Source organism: Cololabis saira, chromosome 14, assembly GCF_033807715.1.
Source record: "Cololabis saira isolate AMF1-May2022 chromosome 14, fColSai1.1, whole genome shotgun sequence".
Taxonomy (NCBI): Eukaryota; Metazoa; Chordata; class Actinopteri; order Beloniformes; family Belonidae; genus Cololabis; species Cololabis saira.
The window spans coordinates 3,103,598-3,128,419 of NC_084600.1; the positions used below are offsets into that span (position 1 = coordinate 3,103,598).

General features: G+C 40.7%; 1 protein-coding gene across 1 annotated transcript in view; it reads left to right on the forward strand.

The window, feature by feature from the left end:
- stk10 (serine/threonine kinase 10) overlaps positions 1–24,822 on the forward strand; it is a 61,925-nt gene that overhangs the window by 35,226 nt on the left and 1,877 nt on the right. The window contains exons 6-18 of the mRNA XM_061739419.1: positions 722–916; positions 1,520–1,601; positions 8,037–8,171; positions 10,509–11,210; positions 16,452–16,582; positions 18,986–19,109; positions 19,274–19,453; positions 19,956–20,048; positions 20,462–20,591; positions 21,430–21,554; positions 22,364–22,552; positions 23,598–23,723; positions 23,815–23,928. Of these exons, the coding sequence (XP_061595403.1) occupies positions 722–916; positions 1,520–1,601; positions 8,037–8,171; positions 10,509–11,210; positions 16,452–16,582; positions 18,986–19,109; positions 19,274–19,453; positions 19,956–20,048; positions 20,462–20,591; positions 21,430–21,554; positions 22,364–22,552; positions 23,598–23,723; positions 23,815–23,928 (2,326 nt within the window). The remainder of the gene's footprint in view (positions 1–721; positions 917–1,519; positions 1,602–8,036; positions 8,172–10,508; positions 11,211–16,451; positions 16,583–18,985; positions 19,110–19,273; positions 19,454–19,955; positions 20,049–20,461; positions 20,592–21,429; positions 21,555–22,363; positions 22,553–23,597; positions 23,724–23,814; positions 23,929–24,822) is intronic.

The following is a 24,822-nucleotide window of genomic DNA, read 5'->3' on the forward strand; positions in this document are numbered from 1 at the left end:
TTCCTTGTTTCTTCTCATCTTTGTATCTGTTTACAGTAAATTCCTTTCATCTGTAACTGAACAAATCAGAAAGTCTTCGGTGAACCTTGTTCTCTGTGGCGTTATCTTCCGCGTGAATACGGTTGGAGGCTGTTAACCATTTACTAAAACAGGGCCAGCATCCATCAGTGATGGCTGATATCAATCTATTCCCATTCAATCAAAACTCCACGTACGATTTGTCACGTTGCACAACCCTGAACGCTTCCGGAAAGATCAAAACCCACAGTTTGGATGTTTATTGTCGTCCTATAAATACTGTATTTTCCGCACTATAAGGCGCACCTAAAAGCCTTTAATTTTCTCAAAAACCGGCAGTGCGCCTTATATATGACCATTACGGTAATTTCTGTTACTGTAGTCAGACTTACATAATGGCGACTTTGACGAGACGGAGCAAAGCTGGTTTTTATTTTGTTAATAAAGTTTGACATACGGTACTTTTTTTTTTTTTTTGCATTTGCTGTAGGATTTTGTATCATTTCCTGTAGCGCAGCTCCATCAGGTAGATACGTAACTCAACCCCAGCCACTATAGTACGCTATTTTACCATATATTTAGTGCGCCTTATATATGATGGGTGTTTGAAAAGAGGCCATTTATTGAAGGTGCGCCTTATAATATGATGCGCCTTATAGTGTGGAAAATACGGTAATTGACCTCCATTCTGCCTCTTCCTCAGGATGGCTCCGGAGGTGGTGATGTGTGAGACGATGAAGGATGCTCCGTACGACTACAAGGCCGACATCTGGTCTCTGGGGATCACTCTGATCGAGCTGGCCCAGATCGAACCCCCGCACCACGAGCTCAACCCCATGAGGGTGTTGCTGAAGATCGCCAAGGCGGACCCTCCCTCCCTCGAGGACCCGCGCAAATGGTGCGAATGTTGCACATTTTTTGAGGACTGTCATCCCTACAAGGATGTAGAGAAAGTAGAGATATGTTTCCCTTTAGGGGGGGGTTCAGCTCCTAAAGTAAATGCATAGTATGTGCAGCCGCGCTGCACAATTGGTGATGAATCGGTTATGACAAGTGGAGTCAGCAGTGTCTCCTATCTTCCTGTTTAAATTTCACCAGAGCATTTCATTTCATTCTGTTGCCAGATTCTTTTTGTGTGCACACTTAAGAGTCCTATAAAATATTCCAGACAATCTGTGTATCGGATTGTCCTCCCTGTGTCCACTTTCCAAAAGTACAGCACAACTCAGCAGAGAGGCAGCACTTCAGCCGCTGCCAAACCATAACTCTCCCTATCGCTTTTATGAGTCTTACTGTTCCATTGCAGCGTATTTATTGAAGCAAAAGCAAAAGTTATCAGGTGCTGAAATAAGACCCGGGGGAGGGGCTGCTGAGTCATCTCTCTGAAAGCTCCAAACACCTTTGTTCATATTATTAATATGGAGAAACGGTTTCTTGACCCCACTTTGCTCTCCTTTTTACATTAGAACTGTTTTCTCATTTATTTTATTTTTTTCTCAAGGTCAAAGGATTTTAAAGAATTCTTGAAGAAGACGTTGGATAAAAATCCCGAGACTCGGCCGACTGCGGCACAACTCTTGGAGGTAAGACTGTGTTACAGTACATGTTGTGCTTCGTTGTATGATGGCGTGTCGAGTTCCTCATCTTTATCTTGCGAAGACGGAAAAAGGCAGAACAAATGAATGTTTTGCTTCAAGATTCGGTTCCCGCCAGGGCAGTGACCAGCATCCCGTGCACAGCGAGTGAGAAAGAAATGAAAACAAGCTGATGTAATCGGTGCAAACATTAAGGAACCCCTATAATAAAGCTTTTAACAGATTTCCGTACCTTATTTTTGGGAGACAAACATTGTTTTTCTCACTGACGCAGCATCTCTTTCCCACTTCTGCTTCAAAACATCAGTTTTAGGGCCAATCCCAATACACCCCCTACTTTCTACCACTAGCCCTAAAAATCAAGCCACAAATTTTTAGGGCACTTGTAATCTTCCCAGGGCCCTGTCCCAATACTCCCACTACCCCTACTTTTTAGCACCACCCCTAAATTGTGCATGCTACGTCACTGCGTGGTTTACGTTCGGGTACGTAAGCGACTGCGTAGTTACGTTTGCACATACATCACACCATATCAGGAAGCCCAGAGCTAAAAGCTGTTTTAATTTCAGCTGTAGCGCTGTTAATATGCCACTTTATTAAGTTTTAATATTTTTTCAGGCGTGAAAGTAACCGTTAAGATCCCCAACCTGGGCTCAGTTATTTCCAAATAACGCCTGTTAAGAAATTCGCTCCGAAAATTTCGAGATGAGAACAGCCGGCTGCCGGCTCGGGAGCTGATTTATGGTTCCGCGTTAAATCGACGCAGAGCCTACGGCGTAGGGTACGGCGTGCGTCGCCGCGTAACCTACGCCGTAGGCTCTGTGTTGGTGTAACGCGGAACCATAAATCAACTTTTATTCTGGCGACATATAAAAAAGACTTCGCAACAATGGGCAAGTGAATGATTATGTACATTCACTGAGTGAATATTATGAAAGTAAAATATATATTTCTTCCTAGAAATGAAATCAAAACGCATTTTTATGCAGAAACTAATTCAAAATATTGATTTTATTCACTAAAAAATAAGAAATGTCCGCCATGTTTTTTTTTTTTGATTCAGTCTGCAGATGACGACAAAAAGCATTCTGGGAAATTTCTCTAGCCCTCCTTCAGCGAGTCAGTATCTGCAATCCCTCGCTGTGAAGGGCTAGATTCATAAGCACTACCCCTAAATAAGCACAATCCCCCTAGGTGAAAGGAGGAATTGGGATACCATTACCCTCACGGGAACGTGCAAAATTTAGGGGTAGTGCTGAAAAGTAGGAGTAAGAGGGGGATTGGAACTGGGCCTTAGCTCCCGTCACTTTAAGTCCCGCCTCCCCGAAGGCCGACCTGCTGCTGTTGTCCGTGACGGCAGACTGTGAAGCAGCTGCATCATTTTTGCACTAGTGTGTCATTTGTGCAGCATACAGATGTGTGTGTTTTGGATGTTTCTCATTAACGGGTCATTCACAGACTCGAGCAGACGTTGACCCTCGGTCGGCCAGTGTTCTGGCCCGTGCTCGTGTATTTGTGGATTTATGAAACGTCACACTGGCGTATGAAGTACTGTCCCAATTTTGGGGGCGACACTGATAAGAAAGACATCTCAAAGGTTTTGATATAGGTGCACCTGGAATGCTGCCAAAAGTGAAGTTTTTCCAGGATAGAAACTTCAGTATTTGGGGAAACATTTGTCCAAAGCCTTTTTCCTGAACTCCAGAACCCCCGAGCAGAACGATGCAGACGAGCGAGAGAGAAACAGTGAGCAGGGTGTGGATTAAGGCATAAAAGTAGCATCTATTAAAATTCAAAGCCACAGTTTCCTGTCTGCATCCTACAGCTGAGGGAATGCCAGCTATTTGCATTCCTGCTCTCCGCCAATAGCGGGCCGGGACCACCCTGAGCTCGCCACCTCCGGGCCAATTAGAGACGAGGCAGAGATGAAAATCCTGGACCCCGGCCCCGCTGGGAATTCAGCTCGTGCTCTCCGGCGGGGGGGTGGAGAGGAGACGGGCGCGGCCCATTTTCTGGTTCCGTGCTGGAGGTTTCAGATGTTTATCATGCCTAAAGCCTGTCCATGCTTGTGCACAGAAAGCCCCGCGTTCTGCTGGATGTTTGGAGTTAACTGGAAGTGACTAACGGCGTGTGTTTTGCGTGTGCAACACGTCTCCGACCACATTTGGTGACGCTCTTCTTCACTTGAGTGAGCGGCTGTGGAAGCAGACAGAGCAGTGATTAAACAGGCAGATTGTGATGAATCATGGATGAGATAGTCTGGGGTGTAAGTCTCCACTAAATGAGGTGCATTGATGATGAAAGTAAGGAATAAAAGGAGGGTTTAATGAAGTCTGAAATCGAACTTTAAGAGAAATGATGCAACCACTGTGCCGAACATCCTTTAACTCCAGCCGCTGCTTCCTGTCCTTCTGTCCTTCTGTCCTTCTGTCCTTCTGCCCTTCTGTCCCACATACTTGCCTTTAAGGAATGTTTACAAAACACCATGACACAGTGTCTTCCAGTGTGGCGGCGTGGCTGGCCGCGGCCCATCTTATTACTCATTACTATGAATATACAGCTTCTCCTCCCACATAGTTTCTCATGGTCAGGAGATTTATGATGTCTTCTTCTTCTAGTGTGTCCATTGTAAGTATATCAGACTATTCCAGTGACCCAGTGGGATTATACACAGTACTTTACAGAGTTGTAAAAAGAAATCAGGGGGGTGGTGGATTTTATCATATGGGGACAGATAATTTGTGCTGATTACAAATAATAGAATATATTACAAATAATAGCAGTGACCAAAACACCTGCAGAAATACTGCAGGAATGACATAACAGCAGTTAAATGCAGCCTTCTGTAAGCTTTAAATATCCACTGGGCTTACATCAAATACATCAAAACACAACAATAAAAAACACTTTTCTGAACTTATCAATATGACTCTGTCCTTCACAGGATAAGTAACATGGATCACTGCAAAAACTCACAATCTTAACAAGAATATTTGTCTTATTTCTAGTTAAAATGTCTCATTTTAGTAAAAAAATCTCATTACACTTAAAACAAGACTCATCACTGGAAAAAACAACAATTTTCACCTGTTTCAAGTAGATTTTCACTTGAAATAAGTAGAAAAATCTGCCAGTGGAAAAAGATTTTTTTTTGCTTGTAATAAGAAGATAAATCTTGTCCCACTGGCAGATTTTTCTACTTATTTCAAGTGGAAAATTTACTTGAAACAGGTGAAAATTGTCAAATAAGTTATTTTTCTGGTGTTATTTTTCTGGTGATTACTAAATGTTGAAATAGCAGTAAAACCACATTAATTGATGAAATAACATAAGGGATGGAAAGGGGGGATGGCAGTTTTACAGGGGGGATGATTTGGGCCGTTTTTATTTCAGGGGGGATGCCATCCCCCTCATCCCCCCTCAACTCCAGTACTGATTAATGATTATACAAAGTAGTGATAAATGTGACCGCACAGTTTGGTGAGCACCTCAGCAAGGGTGAGCAAAAGTCACGTTTTATTCATGTAGACCGCAATCACAACCTACCCAATCCCAATCCTAACACCCAACTTAACCTAATTATGACCTAAAACCTAAAAAACTAGTTTTTATATCTGAAACACCCTACACAGACGTGAGGACGGAGCACTCACCGTCTGAAACACGCCCTCACTCCAGCTCTGAAACGGTCATTTATCTCGCCAAACACAGAAGCGTGTAATTGCTTCACAGGTAACTCAGCTTTTCTAACCCGCTGGGTCATATTGTTCACATTAACCTCATCACCTCCAGCCATGCATGCCAAATCCCCAGCCTCTTTGGGCCTGAAGCAACACGGACCCTAAAAGAGAGTAAGAGTAAGCCGCATTGATCCGCACCGTGATCCGTAGTGTTGGGAGAAAGAATTAGATTAGTTAGAGCTGCAGCGCTGCACAGTTACCTCTGAAACGCTGTTGAGATCCATCGTGAGGTATTTTTGATGAATTTACAGCTGTTCTCTCCTCTTTAATATATCAAAAGAACACTCAAAACTGAGCAGTTGTGAATTAATTTAAGAGGGGAAAAGTGAGGGTGAGCGTGTTTTGTCTATACAGGACTGTCTCAGAAAATTAGAATATTGTGATAAAGTTCTTTATTTTCTGTAATGCAATTTATTAAAAAAAAAAAAAAAAAAAAGCCCCAAATCAGAAGCAATTCAGAACACAGACTATTGTGAAGGTGCCAAGAAATCCATCACCACACTTCCCTCTGTTCCTCATAGAACACGTGTGAGATGGGTTACTTTTTGTTCTTTCTTTTTTTTTTTTTCTTCATTTTCCAAATATCATGTCTTTTGATGAGCATCTATAGAAAATGAAGCAAACCTAGCGGCAGCTATGTTTTCTTGAAATTAAAGGGTTAAAGACTTTAATTTCATCACTTCATCACCAGGACGTAGTGGAGGGGCTTTATTGTGAAACAAAGGAGACAAACTCTCACTAAATCAATTACGGAGGTTTCTTTTGGGTTTCGGCCTATAAAAGCTCACAAATCAAAAGTATACATCATTACACATTAAAACTGCCTCAGAGTTTAAACACAGCATTGTTGAGTTACAAAAACTCTAGGATGAGTATTAGCTGATAAGGAGTGTAAACCTTTGTTAGGGGCCAAAATACTGTGAATCAAGACAAAACAGGAAAGTGTGAAAAGCAGCGGCTATTGTTTTGGATAAATATGCCGCACAGCGTGACAAAATAATTGCTTAGAAAAGCAAAAAGGGAATGTTTGCAGATGAAGCTTTCCCTTTTTTCCAATTCGGCCCAAATATCACTTTTCGACTTGAGCTTTTTCTCATGTTTTGGTGTTTCATGGTGGAAAAGGAGATTGGCCACCTTTTTAAAGTCGTGCGCACTGTAATACCGAGTCTCTGTTTGTTCACGTAATTCATACCACCAGGGTTGCAGGTTTGTATCTCTCAGGAAATCTCTAGTTGTGTAACGTTCAGTGGAGGAGTTAAGAGCAACGGGACCACAGAACATTTCGCAATCTCACACTTGTGAATGCGAGATAGTTAAAGGGAAAAATAGTTTCACAAATTAATCTTTTATCCGATACGTTACAAAGACCTGACAGTGTGAGTGATTATACCTGTACCTTCAAGACGGAATAGAATTTCAGCCACGGTAATCTTATCTCAGCTGAGAGACTGTGAACAGTCGGGACCTGAGGCCTCTCCACATGTGGGCGCAGACACCAGGATGCAACACACACGGCATCTGCGGCGCCCACATGTGCATGTACACTGCTCATTAAGCAATAGCTGCCTGTCACTTGAGAAGGTAGAAGGTCCTGTAGGAGCGGAGGCCTAAACCTCTGCAAGGCCTAAACCTCTGAAAGGCCTAAACCTCTGCAGGGCAGGTCCCTGCACGTTAACGGCTCCGGCGATCACTCGCTCCACGGCCAAACACCCCCTGGAGCTCATTTCTGTTAGTCAATGATCACACTTTTTCTTTTGCTCGGTCTGTTTTTTTTACTTTGTTACGACGGAGTATTAGGGCCAAACTAAGAGAGAGAAAAAATTGGAAATTACGAGAATAAAGTCATAATATAATGAGAATAAAGTCGTAAAATTACGAGAATAAAGTCACAATGTTGCGAGAATAAAGTCGTAATAGAATAAAGTTGTAATATTACGAGAATAAAGTCGTAATGTTACGAGAATAAAGTCGTAATGTTATGAGAATAAAGTTGTAATATTATGAGAATATAATTTACGAGAACTCTTAACAGGAAGAACAGTCTTCTCCCTTTGTTAAAATGAGGAATATTGAACATCTTGTGAAGTTGTATTTATAATATATTTAATATTATGACTTTATTCTTGTAATATTACGACTTTATTCTCATAATTTCCATTTTTTTTTTGTCTTAGTTTGGCCCTTATACTCGTACTCGTACTTTGTCAACACATTTAAAAAAAAAAAAAAAAAGTTTCAGATGCTTTGCTTTGTTTGATTTTGGACCAAACTTTTGGACCAGAGGGAGATTGATCCTCAGCTGCGACGCTGCCGTCAGGAGGAGTTTCCCTCTGGCCTCGCTTCATGTCATCTCTTTTGCTCTTCTATTAGCAAATGTGTGTATTTGACTCCAAATGTGTACCATCTTTAGTCCATTGGTTTGCTTTCTCAGCACTTCCACCGATTAGCTTCAGGTTTCCTTTCTTTCTTCGAGCTTCACTTTGACTTTTCACTTCTAAAGTATTTGCTTAATATCCTGACGGCCTGATATTACTCATGTCTGTGATCCTCAATGGTGTTTATTTTGTGGTGACGTTCATCCCTATGTCTGAAAGTGTTTTTTTTTAAAAAAGGGAAAACAGTTTTTAAACATTTCTGTGGGACTGATCATTTGAAGACTCATCCCTCTTCCCCGTTCCCACAGCACCCTTTTGTGCGATCCGTAACGTCCAACCGTCCGCTGATGGAGCTGGTGGCCGAGGCCAAGGCTGAGGTCATGGAGGAAATTGAAGACAATAGAGAGGAAGGAGAAGACGACGACACCATGGAACTCACTGTGGTACCAAACCTGCAACTACTTTTCTTCTCTATCCTGTCATTTCTGTGTGTTCTTATTTACGCAAACAAAAAGCCTGTCCGTGCCGCTTTTACTGAAAAGTCTTTGCTCTGACGCACGCCCATGGAATCCCGTTCACCAGTAGAGCACACGTTTGTGCCCCGGCGGCCTCCCCTCAGCGTTTGAAGTCCCCGCTTGCTCGTTGACCCCGTCCAACAGGGTTTTCTTTTGGTAAACATAGCCTTCCTGCAGACGGATTGATGCTCCGCTTTGCAGGAGCCATTCACAAATCCACAGAGGACACAAGATTAGAAAGTAACAGTACAAGAGTGCGTTCTGCACAAACAAAGGAACAGAAACCGGAACGCTGGCATTCACCCACACCCAGGCACGGATAAATATAGGCGCTGGTTTCAGCCCCAGTCCTGTGCAACAACAACACTTGAGAGCTTTGCCGCTCCTGATGAAGTAAATGATTTGCTCAATACCTGCTCGGCCATTATACTGTAAATACAGACCTAGTTTTTAAGCAGTTTTATATGCATCTCAGTTTCTGGTAAACCTCTAAAGTGCTGAGTTATTATTTCTTTAAAAAAAATATATAATTCATTGTAGGTTTCATTTCTGTAAATGATGATGCTAAATTGTATCTCTGTCAGCAAGAGCAGTCAGAAAGGACCGACAGTCATCCAAATATCCCTTCTATAAGTCGGATGCAGACACAGAAATGCTTGCAAAGACATAACAGAGGCTGGACCTGACCGTAAATATGTCTGAGGGTGTCGTTTACCTCTCGAGGGCACGCCAGGACAGGAAGTAGAATCGCTCAGTTTGACAGCTTTGCATTGTCTTTAAAAAAAAAAAAAAAAAAAAACATCTTGGCAGATGTGACTGTGCAAAATATCATTAGCTTAAAAGTGCACTGAATAACTACTGTAATTCAAGACTTTCAACAAACTATTAAATGTGTATTAAGTTGCATCTTATTATATTTGAATGCCTTAAAAAGACAAATTTTACCAATTAAAATCGAAATAAATTCACTTTTAATTGACCAGTCCATAAAAAATGCATAAAAAAAAGGACTATCTTTTGTTTTATGTTGCCAAACTGATCAAGACATTCATTACTGGAAGAGGAGAGTCTTTTAAGCTCTGTTATCATGTTTGTTGCAATGCGATGGCCATCTTAGCTGCAGGTATGACTGATACCATTCAGCTGGAGGGTAAAGTTACTTCCTTGAAGTTGGAAGGCAAGACTTCCTCCATTAGTGTTTGGACGACAGCAAAGGTTGAACACATTAACATTTGGGAGTCCACCAGCCACTTAAAGGGGACCTATTATGAAAAGCAGGTTTTCTCTTGCTTTAACATATATAAAGTGGTCTCCCCTCACTCTGCCAACTCAGAGAAGGAGGAAAGCAGCCAAATTCTGCAGTGTCTGTACAGCTGCCTGGATGATCCATCCATGTGATGTGGATCTATGAGCCAATAAGATTCTGCTGATTTTCGTTACGTAACCAAAATGCAAACCACGCCCACAACTATAAAACCGTGTAACTGCATGCGAGCGTCCGACTATCGTCGCACTGCGTGACATCGGACGCTCTCTGTCCATCTCCCTCCAGCAGCTGCCACTTTATTGAGGTTTTTGTAGTGAAATGAGGAGGAATCATAGAGATAACTTCTCATTTCAACTAACTGGATCAGCCGTTCCTCATCCGTGACTGTTTCCTACAGCGCTTTCAACCGGCTTTCAACGCGAGTGACAGGAAGAAAATAGAAGCAGGGCGTCCGACAAATGTTCAGCTCAAAAAGGCGCTGCGTCGCTGCGGACAGTTAGGACAGTCCAATAGAAAATAAAGCAGCTCGCTCGCTCGCATCGCATAAAGCCTGATTTATGGTTCCGCGTTAAATCGACGCAGAGCCTACGCCGTAGGGTACGTCGTAGGGTACGCCGTAGGGTACGGTGCGCGCCGCTGAGTACCCTACGCAGTAGGGTCTGCGTGGTGTAACGCAGAACCATAAATCAGCCTTAACTCCGCCGGCCGGAACTTCCACCATTTTTTCATAGCGGTGTATCACGTCATTCGCGTCAGGCAGCCAATCAGCAAAGAGCCTCATTATCATAGCCCCGCCCACTCAGAATCCCTCATAGAAGGTTAGAAACAGTAAAAATAAAGACATGGCCCAGAGGCTGAATTTCTAATTTATGTAGAAAAAAACATCAAAAGCTTGTTTTTAAGACATTCAAGGCCTGTTTAAAATGTACATTAAATGCCATAATAGGTCAACTTTAAAGCCTGATGTGTCTCTCTCTCTCTCTCTCTCTCCCCCTCAGGCTTCAGGCAAAGAGCCCTGCCAGACGAGTCAGACTAGTTTGGAGGAAGAGCAAGCTCCAGACACCCCCAGTCCCACCACGTCCACCCCAACGCCCCCCATACCCGTGCCCAGGAGAGGGGCCCAGCCGGAGGAGCAGCCGGGCCCCATCACGGTGGTGCCCGTCCCCCTGCCTCGCCAGAATCCTCCTCCCAAGGAACCGGACGACATGGCAGACAAGCTGGCGGACGAGGGCATTCTGGACTCGGACAAATCGGAGAGCGAGGCGTCCACCAAGACCTCCAGCTCGGACTCGGGCATCGAGGATGGGAAGACGACTCCCACGCTGGAGGAAGACAAGGACAAAGTCGCCTCGGAGGGCGAGCGGCCGCCGTCTCTCCCCCGGTCCGATGCATCGGGAGAACACGCCGACGTCGTCACGGACCCGGATATTCCCCAGATCCGGGTGTCCGAGGAGAACGGCGCCGTCACCGCGGGAAACGGAGAATCACCGGCTGTGACTCCGGCGCCCACTCCCAAACCGTCCTCTGCTCCTTCCCCATCACCCGGATCCTATTCTGAGGTGAACGGCAGTATCAGCAAGGGTAGCGTCTCCTCTCATCACAATGGAGGGATCTTCGATAAGCGGTACTCGAACGCGGGCAGCCTGTCAGAGAGCATGGACCTGTCCATCCACAGAGAGAGCATCTCTGCGTCTCCAAGGGTGAGTCCCCGTGCAGCCAAACCTGCTCCGCTACAGGTCAAGAATCCATTCCATTCCAATTCTTAAGATTCAGAATCGATATCAAGATTCGATTCGATTCGGATATTGATTTGGGTTAGTGTTATTAAAACTGTTTTTTGAGCTGTTGCATGAATTATATCAGAGGTTTTCAACTGGTTTTGTCCCAACGACCACCATTATAACCAAGAAGCATCTCAGGGACCACTGCTTTTGGGGATGTTTGTTTTATTTTGCGCCTTGCTTTTAAATAAGAGTATGGGCCTATATAGGCTATTTATTTGCATCGGTGTATATTTTTATTTGCACCTTTTGCTATAACAAAAAAAAAAAAAAAAAACAGTCAATGAAAAATGAACAATAGGAAGCCAAGAGGGCTTATAATTTTACAAAATTCACTCTCACTCATTTGACATAATTTGGATGGGTAAATTATTCACAAAAAAATAATTGTAAATGGAAAATAAATTGAGTCTAAAGAATAAATATATATTTTTTAAATTATTATTGTTTTTCCATTTACAATTTCACGGACAACCTGCAATACCGCCACGGACCACCAGAGGGCCGCGGACCACCGGTTGACAACCCCTGAATTATATGTCTGCAGTTCTACAACATATTAATACTAGTATCATATTGAGATTAACAGCAAGTATTGGCAGCTAATGATGCTGTAAGGACCAATCAGCTCCCAGAATGCTGATGGAACTGAAACAGAAACATCGTGGGGCAGAATTACCAAACAGATCCAGGGAGGAAATAGTCGTAGGGTCGTAAGAAATCGCTTTTATTTATTCCCACATTTTGTTTTTATTTTTTCAATTCTCAGTCTTTTTAGGTTTTTAATTTTTGAGAATTTGGTTTTTAGCATTTTATGCAAATGTAACCCCAAGTAAGTATATAAAGTAATGAAATATAAACAATTTATGCAATTATAACTGAAAACTTTAATGTTTTCATACCTTAAAACATATTTAAAGGCAAAAACATGGCACAAGTTATTCTCATGTCCAACGAAACATTCCGTTTTTGGGCATAAACAAAAAAATATCAAAAGTTGTAATGATGAAAAAGTAATTGATCTTTAGACATACGAATCGATTTTTAGGAATTAATATGAGAATCGATTTTTTTTTTTTTTCCAACACAGGCCTTCTCCACTAGAAGGGAACTTAAACCCAAACACAACCCCTGCTGACTAAACAGTTTCCTGTGTTTTACGGTACAATCGACTAATATTCAAGTGCAGCTCGGTGCACGCGTAGGAAAACTCTTCCCTGGAAAAAAGGCAGTGTAACTAGGTTGGGTAGTGGGTGTTCACCGCGGGACACAGAGGGTTGCTTGTCTCCCAATAAAGTTTACGCCACATCCACATTAGAGTCCACAAATGCTTGGAGGAATGTTTGAGAATCCAGTGGCATGTTTGACTTTTTTGGGAGGGAAAGCTTTAAAGACTTCTCATTCTTGTGAAGTCAGAGTTCTTACTAAGGGAGGGGCGGTTTGGAAAGCCTGAAATTAGAAGAGAAGCCAAAAATGCAGCACGTTCCATTCATCAGGACCACTGGAGCTCTTTGTGGGGACACAGTCCAGCATTCACTATTGTGGACGGACGTCTCTGTGAGGCTCATTGTGTCTCGGCCGCTTCTGGAGGCTAACTGACCGTCCTATTGACTAGGCGGGGAGTGATGTGGGATGGTGGGAGGTGAAGTTCTTCCAGAACAGATTCATCGCCCGGCGAGTCTGCTCCCCCCTGTGTTTCTATCTCCGAGTGGAACGCGTGTGCCGAACAGATGATGATCCAGGGCATGGGCGCGTGCGTGGCTCCAGCCTTACCTGTGAAGCTGTGAGCTTTTGTGAATGGATGGCGGGATGGAGGGAAGTCAACAAAGTGTCAAACACAAAGGGGCGGTGGCGGGATAGAAAGCTGACGCACCGGACGATGATGGTGATGTCAGTGTTTACAGTACTGTGTGTACAGAACGGTGTTAGTATCATCCCGTGGCCTTCATTCAAGATTCAAGACAACTTTATTAAAGGGCAATTTGATTTGGCAGCTCGCGCCAAACACACACATAACAAACGCATAACACATTCAATAGAAACACAGAGCAAAAGTTGGCAGCTGTGTGCAAAAATCTGCAATTTGTTGCATTAAAAAAGTGCTGATACCAATAAATTACCGTATTTTCTGCATTATAAGGCGCACCTTCAATGAATTACGTATTTTAAAACTCTTTCCATATATAAGGCGCACCGCATTATAAGGCGCACTAAATATCTGGTAAAATACCGTACTATAGTGGCTGGGGTTGAGTTACGTATCTACCTGATGGAGCTGCGCAACAGGAAATGCTACAAAATCCTACAGTAAATGCAAAAAAAAAAAAAAAAACAAGAAGAAAAGTACCGTATGTCAAACTTTATTAACAAAATAAAAACCAGCTTTGCTCCGTCTCGTCAAAGTCGCCATTATGCGAGTCAGCGTCGCTGCTGTTGTCTTGAACGTCTGTGACGTTTTTATCGCCATTACTTTGGCGACACCAACTACATTACCCACAATCCCCCTGACTCCAGTAACAGAAATTACCGTAATGATCATATATAAGGCGCACTGCATTATAAGGCGCACTGCCGGTTTTTGAGTCTATACAAACACCGGATGATATCATTCCTAGAAGGAACACAGTACCTAAATGCACGTACCAAACAAATTCATACGGATACATTGAATAGCCGGACCGCAGAGGGGATAAAAGACTTGGAAAAGCGATTAATCTTACACACAGGTTGGGCATAATGACGTCCTGAAGGAGCACTGGAAATTATTTTCCTAAGACGTGCCCAGAAGTTCCAGAATACTCTGAGTCTTCCTCAAAACCTGCTGTTCCTATTGGGAGCCCAGGTCTCTCTGCTTGAGTCCAATAATCTTGGAACAGATTTTCACCACACTGTTATGTTTCTGTCCCTGAGTGACAGGTTGTTGAACCAACTAATAAAATAATTAGTTAAAAGGCTTTCAATGAAGGACTGATAAACATTTGTAGCAGGATCCTTTGTGGGTCCCGCTTCCTCAATTAAATTTTATTTATATAGCGTTTATTACAACAGAAATGTCTCTATACAGTTGTCTCTATAACCACAAGCCTCACTGACTACGTTTACATGCAGTCAAAATTGGGGTTATTGCTAATATTCCGGTTACTGAAACATTGGGAATATTCCGTTTACATGGTAATTAATCATTCAGGATATCTGGATCAAACCAGCGACGCACGGAGAACGTCATGACACAATTCCCGTCATTTCCGCTTCTTCTTCCTGTATCCAAATTCAAAACAAATGCTGCTTCGCGCAACTTTCCTCTCACCTTCTTGTAAATCTTCTATCCCGGTACTTTCTACCGTCTACAAATGCAGAAATGTTCATATCCTTCATTACATTTATGAAGTGATTAGTCTCCTCCTGGTCTTGGTTTTCTCTGTGTTTATAAGAACTTCCTGGACTCAAAAGACCAGGATTCCTTGTGAACAGAGCATGTGCAGAAAACAAATTCCTGTTCCGTTTGATGGGGATATTCTGTTTGGTGTTTACATGACCCAATATTCAGGTTTTAAAAGGAGTAACCCAGGGCTCATATTCAGGTTTTTAAAAACCCGAATATGAGCAAATTCAGGTTTTTCAAAGGGGTTATTGGTGTTTACATGGCCGTGCAAATTCGGGTTATTGCCAATATTCGGTTTTAAAAGGGTTATTGATGCCTGGAAAAGCAGTCACTGATGCTCAGCTCATGGGTTCTTCTCCACGTTACTCACACACAAACTATTTACAACCCCTGGAAGCGATACCATCCCAAGTCGATGTTAACCACTGTTTGCTGAGCAAACCCTGCCTGCATAATGTCATGTAAAGATTATCTGCAGAGGCTGATTTTAGATAGGGGACACTTACAATGTAAGCAGCTGACGATGTGTGTTTTGCCACGGCGAGCGTTTCTGTTCAGTCACAAGGCGAGGTCACACTGACTCACCGTTAATATAAGCTGACGGCACCAGGCGTGTGCCTCCTTTTATAACTCCCAGATCCCAGTGTTTGATCAGTGCCAGTGCCAAGAACAAGAGATCCCTCATCAGAAGTTACACACGCGTCATCTTGGAATCATTTTCTGGCAAAATCTTTGACATCAGATGCTGGCATTATCCGCTTAATTTGAATGCGTCACAGTTATTGGATGAGCTCTTTTGTCTTTCTTGTGACTTCCTGCATCGTGATGACAGATGGAGCGTCTCGGTTATTGATACCGAGAAACCCGCCTGGCGGGATTATTAATGCCTCCGTCAACAAGCAGAAACTCCCAGCCGCTTCTCCTCCAGCTACATTTGTGATCAGAAATTCAAAAAGACTTAATGAGGATGTTCTTTTAGGGGGAGGGTAGCACCCTATAATGTAATAATTTCCTGATAATGTAATAACGCCTGAAAATGGAATAAAATTTGCACTTAACTCAGTCAAAAATGTAATAAAACCCAATAATGTATTAACTTCACCAATAATGTAATAAAATATCCTAACTGATATCGTAATAACATTTTTACCGATAATGTAATACATTATTACGTTATTGGGAATTTATTACATGGAACTCAAAGTCTGCAATTTAACCCAATAGTCATTCTGGTGTTTCAAATCCAGTTTATATGACATTCTTAGATTCTTAAAACACAAAATGTAGAACTCTGGACTGAAAATGAACATATATATTACATTATTTGTCAAGTATTACATTATCAGTTTTGGAAAAAAAAAAAGACCCAACTGAAAATGTAATAAATTCCCAATAATGTAATAAGGTATTACATTATCGGTAAAAATGTTATTAGAATATCAGTCAGGATATTTTATTACATTATTGGTGAAGTTATAACATTATTGCATTTTATTACATGTTCGATTGAGTTAAGTGCAAATTTTATTACATTTTCAGGCGTTATTACATTTTCAGGAAATTATTACATTATAGGGTTCTACAGGGATCTGTGGGAAATTTGATCAACTCTGTGGACTCAAGCTTTAACTACAGACAGACAGACAGACAACAGATTTCTTTTCCTTCCCCAGTTTTACAGACGAGCAGCTCGGCTACAAACAATAAATAAGTCTGATTGATCCCCTTTTTTTTTTTTCCTTCTCTTTGTAAATTCTAACCCCGTCTATCTTTCACAGGCTTCAGCCTTTTCCAGTAAGACGTTGAAGCGAACGCGGAGGTTCGTCATCGACGGGGTGGAAGTGAGCGTGACCACCTCCAAAATCATAGGGGATGACGAGAAGAAAGATGAAGAGATGAGATTCCTGAGGTATGTGGACATGGACTGCTGAGCAGCACGTGGTCAATGACGGATGAGGATGTTCAACAGGTCATTTTTAAAATAATTAAATAAGAATATCTATTGCAGTAGTTCAAACATTAAGAATGTTGTGTACACATTCATTTATTCATATAAAAAATTTAAATTAAGTTTTTTGTCAAGATGAATTGGCACTAGCCTTAAAAAAGGTCATGTGGTGCAACCATGATTCATATTAAAATAAATTAATTTCCTTAACATCTTGACATCTTTTTTTTTACAAGTTTTCAGTATTATACAAAAATTGTTTTTTTTTAATGGTCGCACCACATGATATTTCATAAAATGGACAACTTTGTTTGTATATTATGATGGAAATATAAATACAAATGTGTATAAATCTTACACACTACAAGACACTTCAGAAATCATGCCAGATAAGGCAGAAGATTGATTTAACAACATTTAGAGTGATTTCAAAACAATAGTCATGGTCGGACGGTCGCACCACATGACATTTTGACGCTTGAAACAACAACAAAATCCCAAATAAGTAGTATTTTTTGTAAAATTCAAGTGAGTCCATATGTGGGACAGGTAGGTCATATACAGTATATATTTGTTTTATCCATTTAAACCTTTTTTGAATTGAAAAAAAATCAGTTTTTCAGAAAATATAGGCGTCACCTCATTGACCCACCATGTAACATGCACTGGACGTGCGATGTGTGCGTTTGGTATGCACCGTCTGCACAAACCCATACGAACATGTGCACATGTCCAAATGTCAAACTTGAACCATTTGTCTCATCTATGGGGCGTAAACCGTGGCATCTGTTCCCCCGTGGGCAGGGACTGCAGTCTGCAGCGTAACAAGTGGCCCTTTGGATGTTCCTTTCTATTTAAAGGACCCCGCTCTGCGGGGCTCTCGTCCCATGAGAGTTTAATATAAATACACCCAAACAGTCATGAGAAAAAGGACTAGTTTCCTCCCCCCGGTTACTTGTAGTTGAGGGTGAAGAGTATCGGTGCAGGGGAGCCACACATTCCACCTCAGGGTGTCCCTGGAAGTTTTATTGCAACTTCTGGGACAGGAAATGACTATCTGCCCCCTTTTTTTTTTTTTTTTTTTTTTTTTTTTTTATTCAGAAACAAACTGCCGTACTGCCTCCATCTAGTGTTAGGAATACAACATTGCACATGGGACTGCAGCAATTCCTGCTTTCCAGCTGTTTAAATTTAGTGGAAAACAAACACATTTTAATCTTTCTAAAAAAAAATGAATGTCTTTATATAACTAACTTTACTACCTGGACTGAATCCCGGGTTAGAAATGTGGCCACGTACAGCACAATTCACCAGATAAGCCAGATAAGACACTGAGAAACACATTTTATCCATCCTTACATTGAATGCATCATTAGCACAAAACAACAAGAGCTCCAAACATTATTATGCAAACCTAGGGACAATGTTTCTTTCTTTTCTGAAGACGATGAGATGTTGCAGATGGAGAAATGTAGATAAGAAAAGATTGATTAATTTACATGTTAAAATTAAATGACTCTGCAGGACAACTGGCGGCTTGCTTATTACCAATATATTTTTTTATTTATTTATTTGCACATGAAAAAATATACAACCGCCAAAAATTCAGACAAACAGTATGTCGAAAAAGAAATACAATGTAACAGAAAAAAAAATGTGCAGGATGAACCAAAAAAACCCATAAGGGCTTGTGGAGTGGTCCTCCTATAATGAAACGAACAATATCTACAGAGATATGTAAAACATAGGGCCACTAAGGAGAATAAGCTAAATTACTAGAAAAACAGGAATCTGATGAGGATGTGCAGAGAAGTTCTGGGAATTAGTTGTTAAGCTTTTCTAAGCTGGGTTAGCAAAAAAGTTGTGATTTGTTTTTTGAAATTATTTGTGCTCGAGCATTCTCTAATATTGAGTGGTAAGGTGTTCCAATAAAGAGGACCTCTAAATACCTCTAAATATATGAGCTGTTATCTGCTGCACGCTCAAAAGTGATTAATTATGGCAGAAAGTTGTGCAAGTATAAACATTTTAAGATGAAATCTTGTGCAAAACAGCTGAAATTGCAATCAAACAAGAACACTGTAATATGTCTACTTTAGAGAATGGCCTTCTCAAGCTGGGTTATGTTCTCTCTCACCGTACCGGGCCTCATTGCGATGAACCAACAAGCCCTTCAGAGGTTCAGAAGGAAAGAGATTGGCTCAAAAATTCACTCAAATGCCAGTTTTCCTGCACAGGACGATCATTTAAAATGTAGTTTTATTGCCTAATTCAACACCAGTGGGATATATTGATGGTAGTCCTGTAACTTCTTGATATGCATCTGTAAACATTATAAAACTCTGTGTGTGTGTGTGTGTGTAGACGGCAGGAGCTGCGGGAGCTGCGTTTGCTGCAGAAGGAGGAACAACGTGCTCAGGCTGTACTGAACGCCAAACTGGAGACACAAAAAGATCAAATGCAAAGACGCTTTGACCAAGAAATGAATGTGAGCTGGTTATTTTGTTAAGTACAACTTTCAACCTGAATTGCAATTAAACTGCTAGAGAAACATATTCTGTTTAGCTGAACCCATTTAGTGACTGTTTTGGAGCCTACAGATTGAATTAGTTTCTAATCTCCATCTCATCTCCCGGTGCTGAAATGTTCCAGACCAGGAAGAAGCACTACGACACAGAGCTGGAGAACCTGGAGAAGAACCAGAAGCAGACCATTGAGAGGATGGAGGGAGACCACAACGTCAAGCTCAAGGAGGAGACCAAGCGCATCAAGGCGGAGCAGGAACGAGAACACCGCAGGTTCCAGGATCAGTTAAAAAACAAGAAAAAAGAGGTGAGGAGGTATTTAATAGGCCCACTGAAGTCATGACAGCACTGCAAAAACTCAAAATCTTAACAAGAATATTTGTCTTATTTCTAGTTAAAATGTCTAATTTTTAGTAAAAGAAATCTCTTTACACTTAAAACAAGACTCATCACTGGAAAAAGCAACAATTTTCACCTGTTTCAAGTAGATTTTCACTTTCACAATTTCACAAATCTTGTCCCACTGGCAGATTTTTCTACTTATTTCAAGTGTAAATTTACCTTAAACAGGTGAAAATTGTCAAATAAGTTATTTTTCTGGTGATGACCCTTGTTTTAGGTGTAATGAGATTTCTTGACTAAAAATGAGACATTTTAACTAGAAATAAGACAAATATTCCTGGTAAGATTTTGAGTTTTTGCGGTGAGAATGTGGAGGAAAAAATGAGCCAAGAGAATGCACATTTGTATAGTGCATGTTCAACTTTGATTGAGTTCTCACCTGAGTTTTTTTGTTTTGTTGTTTTTAGGTCAAGCACTCTGTGGATAAGCTGCCTCGAAGTCAACGCAAAGAATCCCTGAGAGAGAGGATGAATTCCTTCCACGAGTTGAAGATAAAAGACGTATGTTTGCTCGTCTCGATTCATAAGCAAAGTAAACCCAACCCAGGGTGGCCTGACATGTGCCATTCTGCATTATGAAATATCGTTACGCGTAGACATAATTTCTGAAAAATAAATCAGATTTGTGGCAGTTTCTGCCTGAAAGTTTCTCATTTAATGAGCTATTAAGACTCCACCATTCAAACTTGGCTCCTGTGGAGTGCTTGTAAACTGAGCTTTTTGCTGTATTTCTGTGGTATTTTGACCTAAACATGTCACCAACATTTCATTAAATCCCGAGGAAAATGCGTCAACCTTTTTGACATTAAAAAAAGAAAAAGTAAGAATGTATCCCCCCTAGCGAAGCGTTTTCCCTCATCTCTAACTTCCATCCAATCCCTCCCTCTCTTTTCTTTCTCTTTGCTGTAACTTAGGAGGAGCAATTCCTGGCGGATCAGCGGAGAGATCTGGACACGACGCTGAAGACGATCATCTCCAACAACAAGAGAGAGATCGCGGAGAGGGAGAGGGAATGTCTCAACAAGAAGCAGCAGCTGATCAGAGGTGCAGCTTCTGTCAACCCTCCCTATGACCAGTACTGGAGTTGTAAAAGAAAATCAGGGGGATGGTGGATTTTATCATATGGGGACAGATAATTTGTGCTGATTACAAATAATATAATGTATTACAAATAATAGCAGTGACCAAAACACGTGCAGAAATACTGCAGGAATGACATAGCAGCAGTTAAATGCAGCCTTCTGTAAGCTTTAAATATCCACTGGGCTTACATCAAATACATCAAAACACAACAATAAAAAACACTTTTCTGAACTTATCAATATGACTCTGTCCTTCACAGGATAAGTAAAATGGATCACTGCAAAAACTCAAAATCTTAACAAGAATATTTGTCTTATTTCTAGTTAAGTCTTGTTTTAGTAAGAAAACCTCATTACACTTAAAACAAGACTCATCACTGGAAAAAACAACAATTTTCACCTGTTTCAAGTAGATTTTCACTTGGAATAAGTAGAAAAATCTGCCAGTGGAACAAGATTGTTTTGCTTGTAATAAGAAGATAAATCTTGTCCCACTGTCAGATTTTTCTACTTATTTCAAGTGAAAATTTACTTGAAACAGGTAAAAAATGTAAAATAAGGTATTTTTCTGGTGTTATTTTTCTGGTGATGACTCTAAATGTTGAAATAGCAGTAAAACCACATTCATTGATGAAATGACATAAGGGATGGAAAGGAGGGATGATTTGGACCGTTGGATCAGGGGGGGGGATGCCATCCCCCTCATCCCCCCTCAACTGCAGTACTGCCTATGACCCTCGGTTCTCTTGTCGGTAACTATATAATAATTATGGGCTTTGTGTTTCAATAACTGTGATCAGAGCGCGAGGCTACGATCTGGGACATGGAGGAGAAATACTTGTACGAGAGACACCAGATGTTGAAGCAGCAGCTGAAAGACCAGTACTTCCTGCAGAGGCATCAGCTGCTCAAGAAACACGAGAAGGCAAGTCGCCGGCAAACATGACGTTACAACAGCAAACGAGGATTCCAATCAATCAATCAATCAATCAATCAATCAATCATTTATTTTAACTTACGACCATGATCACATGGTATAGAGCACAGAACACAAACATTTGTACATTTGTAGCAAGTGGCAGGCTGTACATGTTCAACTAAAATACTCAATTTGGCAAAGAAAAAAAATAAAAATCATTTAAACAGAGGAAGGACATTCTTCAAAAAGGCGCCTAATTTATAAATAACATTTAACTTATTAGATTGAAGTAACAAAATAAATTTAAACATAGATGGTCGGTTTGTATAATATTTTTGTCAGATTAATTATATTTACATTTTTACATTCAAACAAGATATGAAACTCATCTCCAATACGGTTGCTGTTACAGAGTTACAGAATCTCTGACTTCTATCCAGACCTTTTATTATAATAATAATAACCTTTATACCTTCCAGTGACTTTTGGTATTATACTGTTATTCATCCTAAAATTACAAATGCCCTGTCTATACTTTTGATTTTGACACAATAAATACTGTTCTAGGTTAAACTCTTGCTTAATCTTTACATAAATATCACATGATGTCATCCTATAGAGTTCACTTTGCCATTTTTGCAGGAATTGATCTTTCAACCTTTGCTCAACAGTTAGTTTCAACCAGTCAATGTTATTCCATGTTTGAGATAAACCACAGTCATCCAGTATCCGCTTTACTAGCAGAATCTAGAAATAGATGAGTTGCTGGTTGTTTTGCTCCAACTGCAGCTACATGTTTCTGCTTCCGTCTCCAGGAGCTGGAGCAAATGCAGGCCTACAACCAGCGGATGACGGAGATCCTGAAAGCTCGCCAGCAGCAGGAGAAGAACCGCCTGCCCAAGATCCAGCGCAGCGAGGCCAAGACTCGCATGGCCATGTTCAAGAAGAGCCTGCGCATCAACTCCACGGGCAGCGCGTCGGAGGACCGGGAGAAGATCAAGCAGGTGGGGGGCCGGCAGGACACACCCGTACCATATCTGTAAACCATAGACATTTATACGCAGACGCCCCATCCAGCGCTGAGCCGTACGTCAACGACGCCGCCATATTGGATGTGGAAAGACTGTGCTGTAAACTAATACAAGTAAATGGAATTATTTTCATAAAGCGCCTTTCTACAAAGAAATGTACGTTTTACGTCTCATTTATTCATTCACACACGCACTAATATACTTGGGAAACAGTTAGGCACCAAATATAATATATTTAATTTTCTCAAATGGCAAAAATAAGAACTTTATTGATCCCACATAGGAGTAATTCATGTTGTATCAGCTATAGAGAACAAGGTAGTGCCCAAAAACAATATATATCCCCCTCACAAAAATAAGAAAACTAGAGAAACATATTTTCTCATCAACAAAACATATTTTTAAATTTTCAAGTAACAAAATAACATTTTAACTATTTTTCAGATTTCTTCAATTATTTCATTGTCTGAAAAATGGTTCAAATATGTTATTTTATTGTCTGAAAAATTGTTCAAATATGTTATTTTGTTATTTGAAATTTTTTTAATTTGTTTTATTGATCTATTTTTCTTATTTAAAAATATGTTTTGTTGATGAGAAAATATGTTTCTCTATTTTTCTTATTTTTGTGAGGGGGGATATATATTGTTTTTCGGCACTACCTTGTTCTCTATAGCTGATATAACATGAATTACTCCTATCAACTCCGATCAATAAAATTCTTATTTTTGGCCATCTGAGAAAATTAAATATATTATATTTGGTGCCTAACTGTTTCCCAAGTATATTAGTGCGTGTATGAATGACTAAATTTCTTTGTAGAAAGGCGCTTTATGAAAATAAGTCAATTTGTATCAGTTTACAGTGCAGTCTTGCCACATCCAATATGGCGGCGTCGTTGACGTATCGCAGCAGCAGCAAGAACACTCGATGCGGCGTCTACGTATATATGTCTATGCTGTACACCCAATCATGAGGCTGAATACTTAACAAACGCTCTCCCTGCTTGTTGGTTCAGTTTTCTCTGCAGGAGGAGAAGCGGCAGAAGGCCGAGAGGCTGCACCAGCAGCAGAAACACGAGAACCAGATGAGGTCGATGATCGGCCAGTGTGAGAGCAACATCAGGGAGCTGCAGCAGCTGCAGGTGAATCAGAGCAAAGATCTGCTGTCCAACCGTCATCCATGACGACACCACAGCTGCTAACGCCTCTTCCTTTTCTTTATTTCCCCTCCAGAATGAAAAGTGCCACCTGCTGATAGAGAATGAGACCCAGAGGCTGAAGCATCTGGATGAGCAGCACAACCAGCTGCTGAAGGACTGGAGGGACCAGCTGAAGCCCAGGAAGAAGGTGCGTCTTCCTGTCCAGATCTGACACGCAAAGTCCTTTACTGCTGTCCTGACAAACAAACAGCAGGGATATTTTCCTACGTTATATGTTCTGCAATGAGGATTGTAGCACCCTATAATCTAATCATTTCCTGAAAATGTAATAATGCCTGAAAATGTAATCAAATTTGCACTTAACTCAACTGAAAATGTAATAAAATGCAATAATGTAATAACTTCACCAATAATGTAATAAAATATCCTGACTGATATTGTAATAACATTTTTACTGATAATGTAATACCTTATCACGTTATTGAGAATTTATTACATTTTCAGGTGGGTCTTTAAGTATCTAAGAATGTTATATACACTAGATTTGAAACACCAGAATGACTATTGGGTTAAATTACAAACTTTGAGTACCATGTAATAAATTCCCAATAACGTAATAAGGTATTACATTATCGGTAAAAATGTTATTACAATATCAGTCAGGATATTTTATTACATTATTGGGGAAGTTATTAATTTATTGGGTTTTATTACATTTTCGATTGAGTTAAGTGCAAATTTTATTACATTTTCAGGTGTTATTACATTTTCAGGAAATTATTACATTATAGGAAATTATTACATTATAGGAAATTATTACATTATAGGTGCTACAAGGAGCACTGGGTGAAAAAAATGGGGAAAAAAATCAGGATAAATATTGAAAAAAAAAAGAAAAAAAACTTTCCTACCTGATCTTTTAAGGTCAGCCATCTGTAACCAGGTAAACTTAAGCTTAAACAGCCCAAATGTCTCCAGTGTCACTATCCATCATGTCATTTGATGCTTCGCCTGAAAACGTTTCTTGCCATTTAATTTTTAAAATATGGAATATCTCTGATATACATCTTTGAAATACACA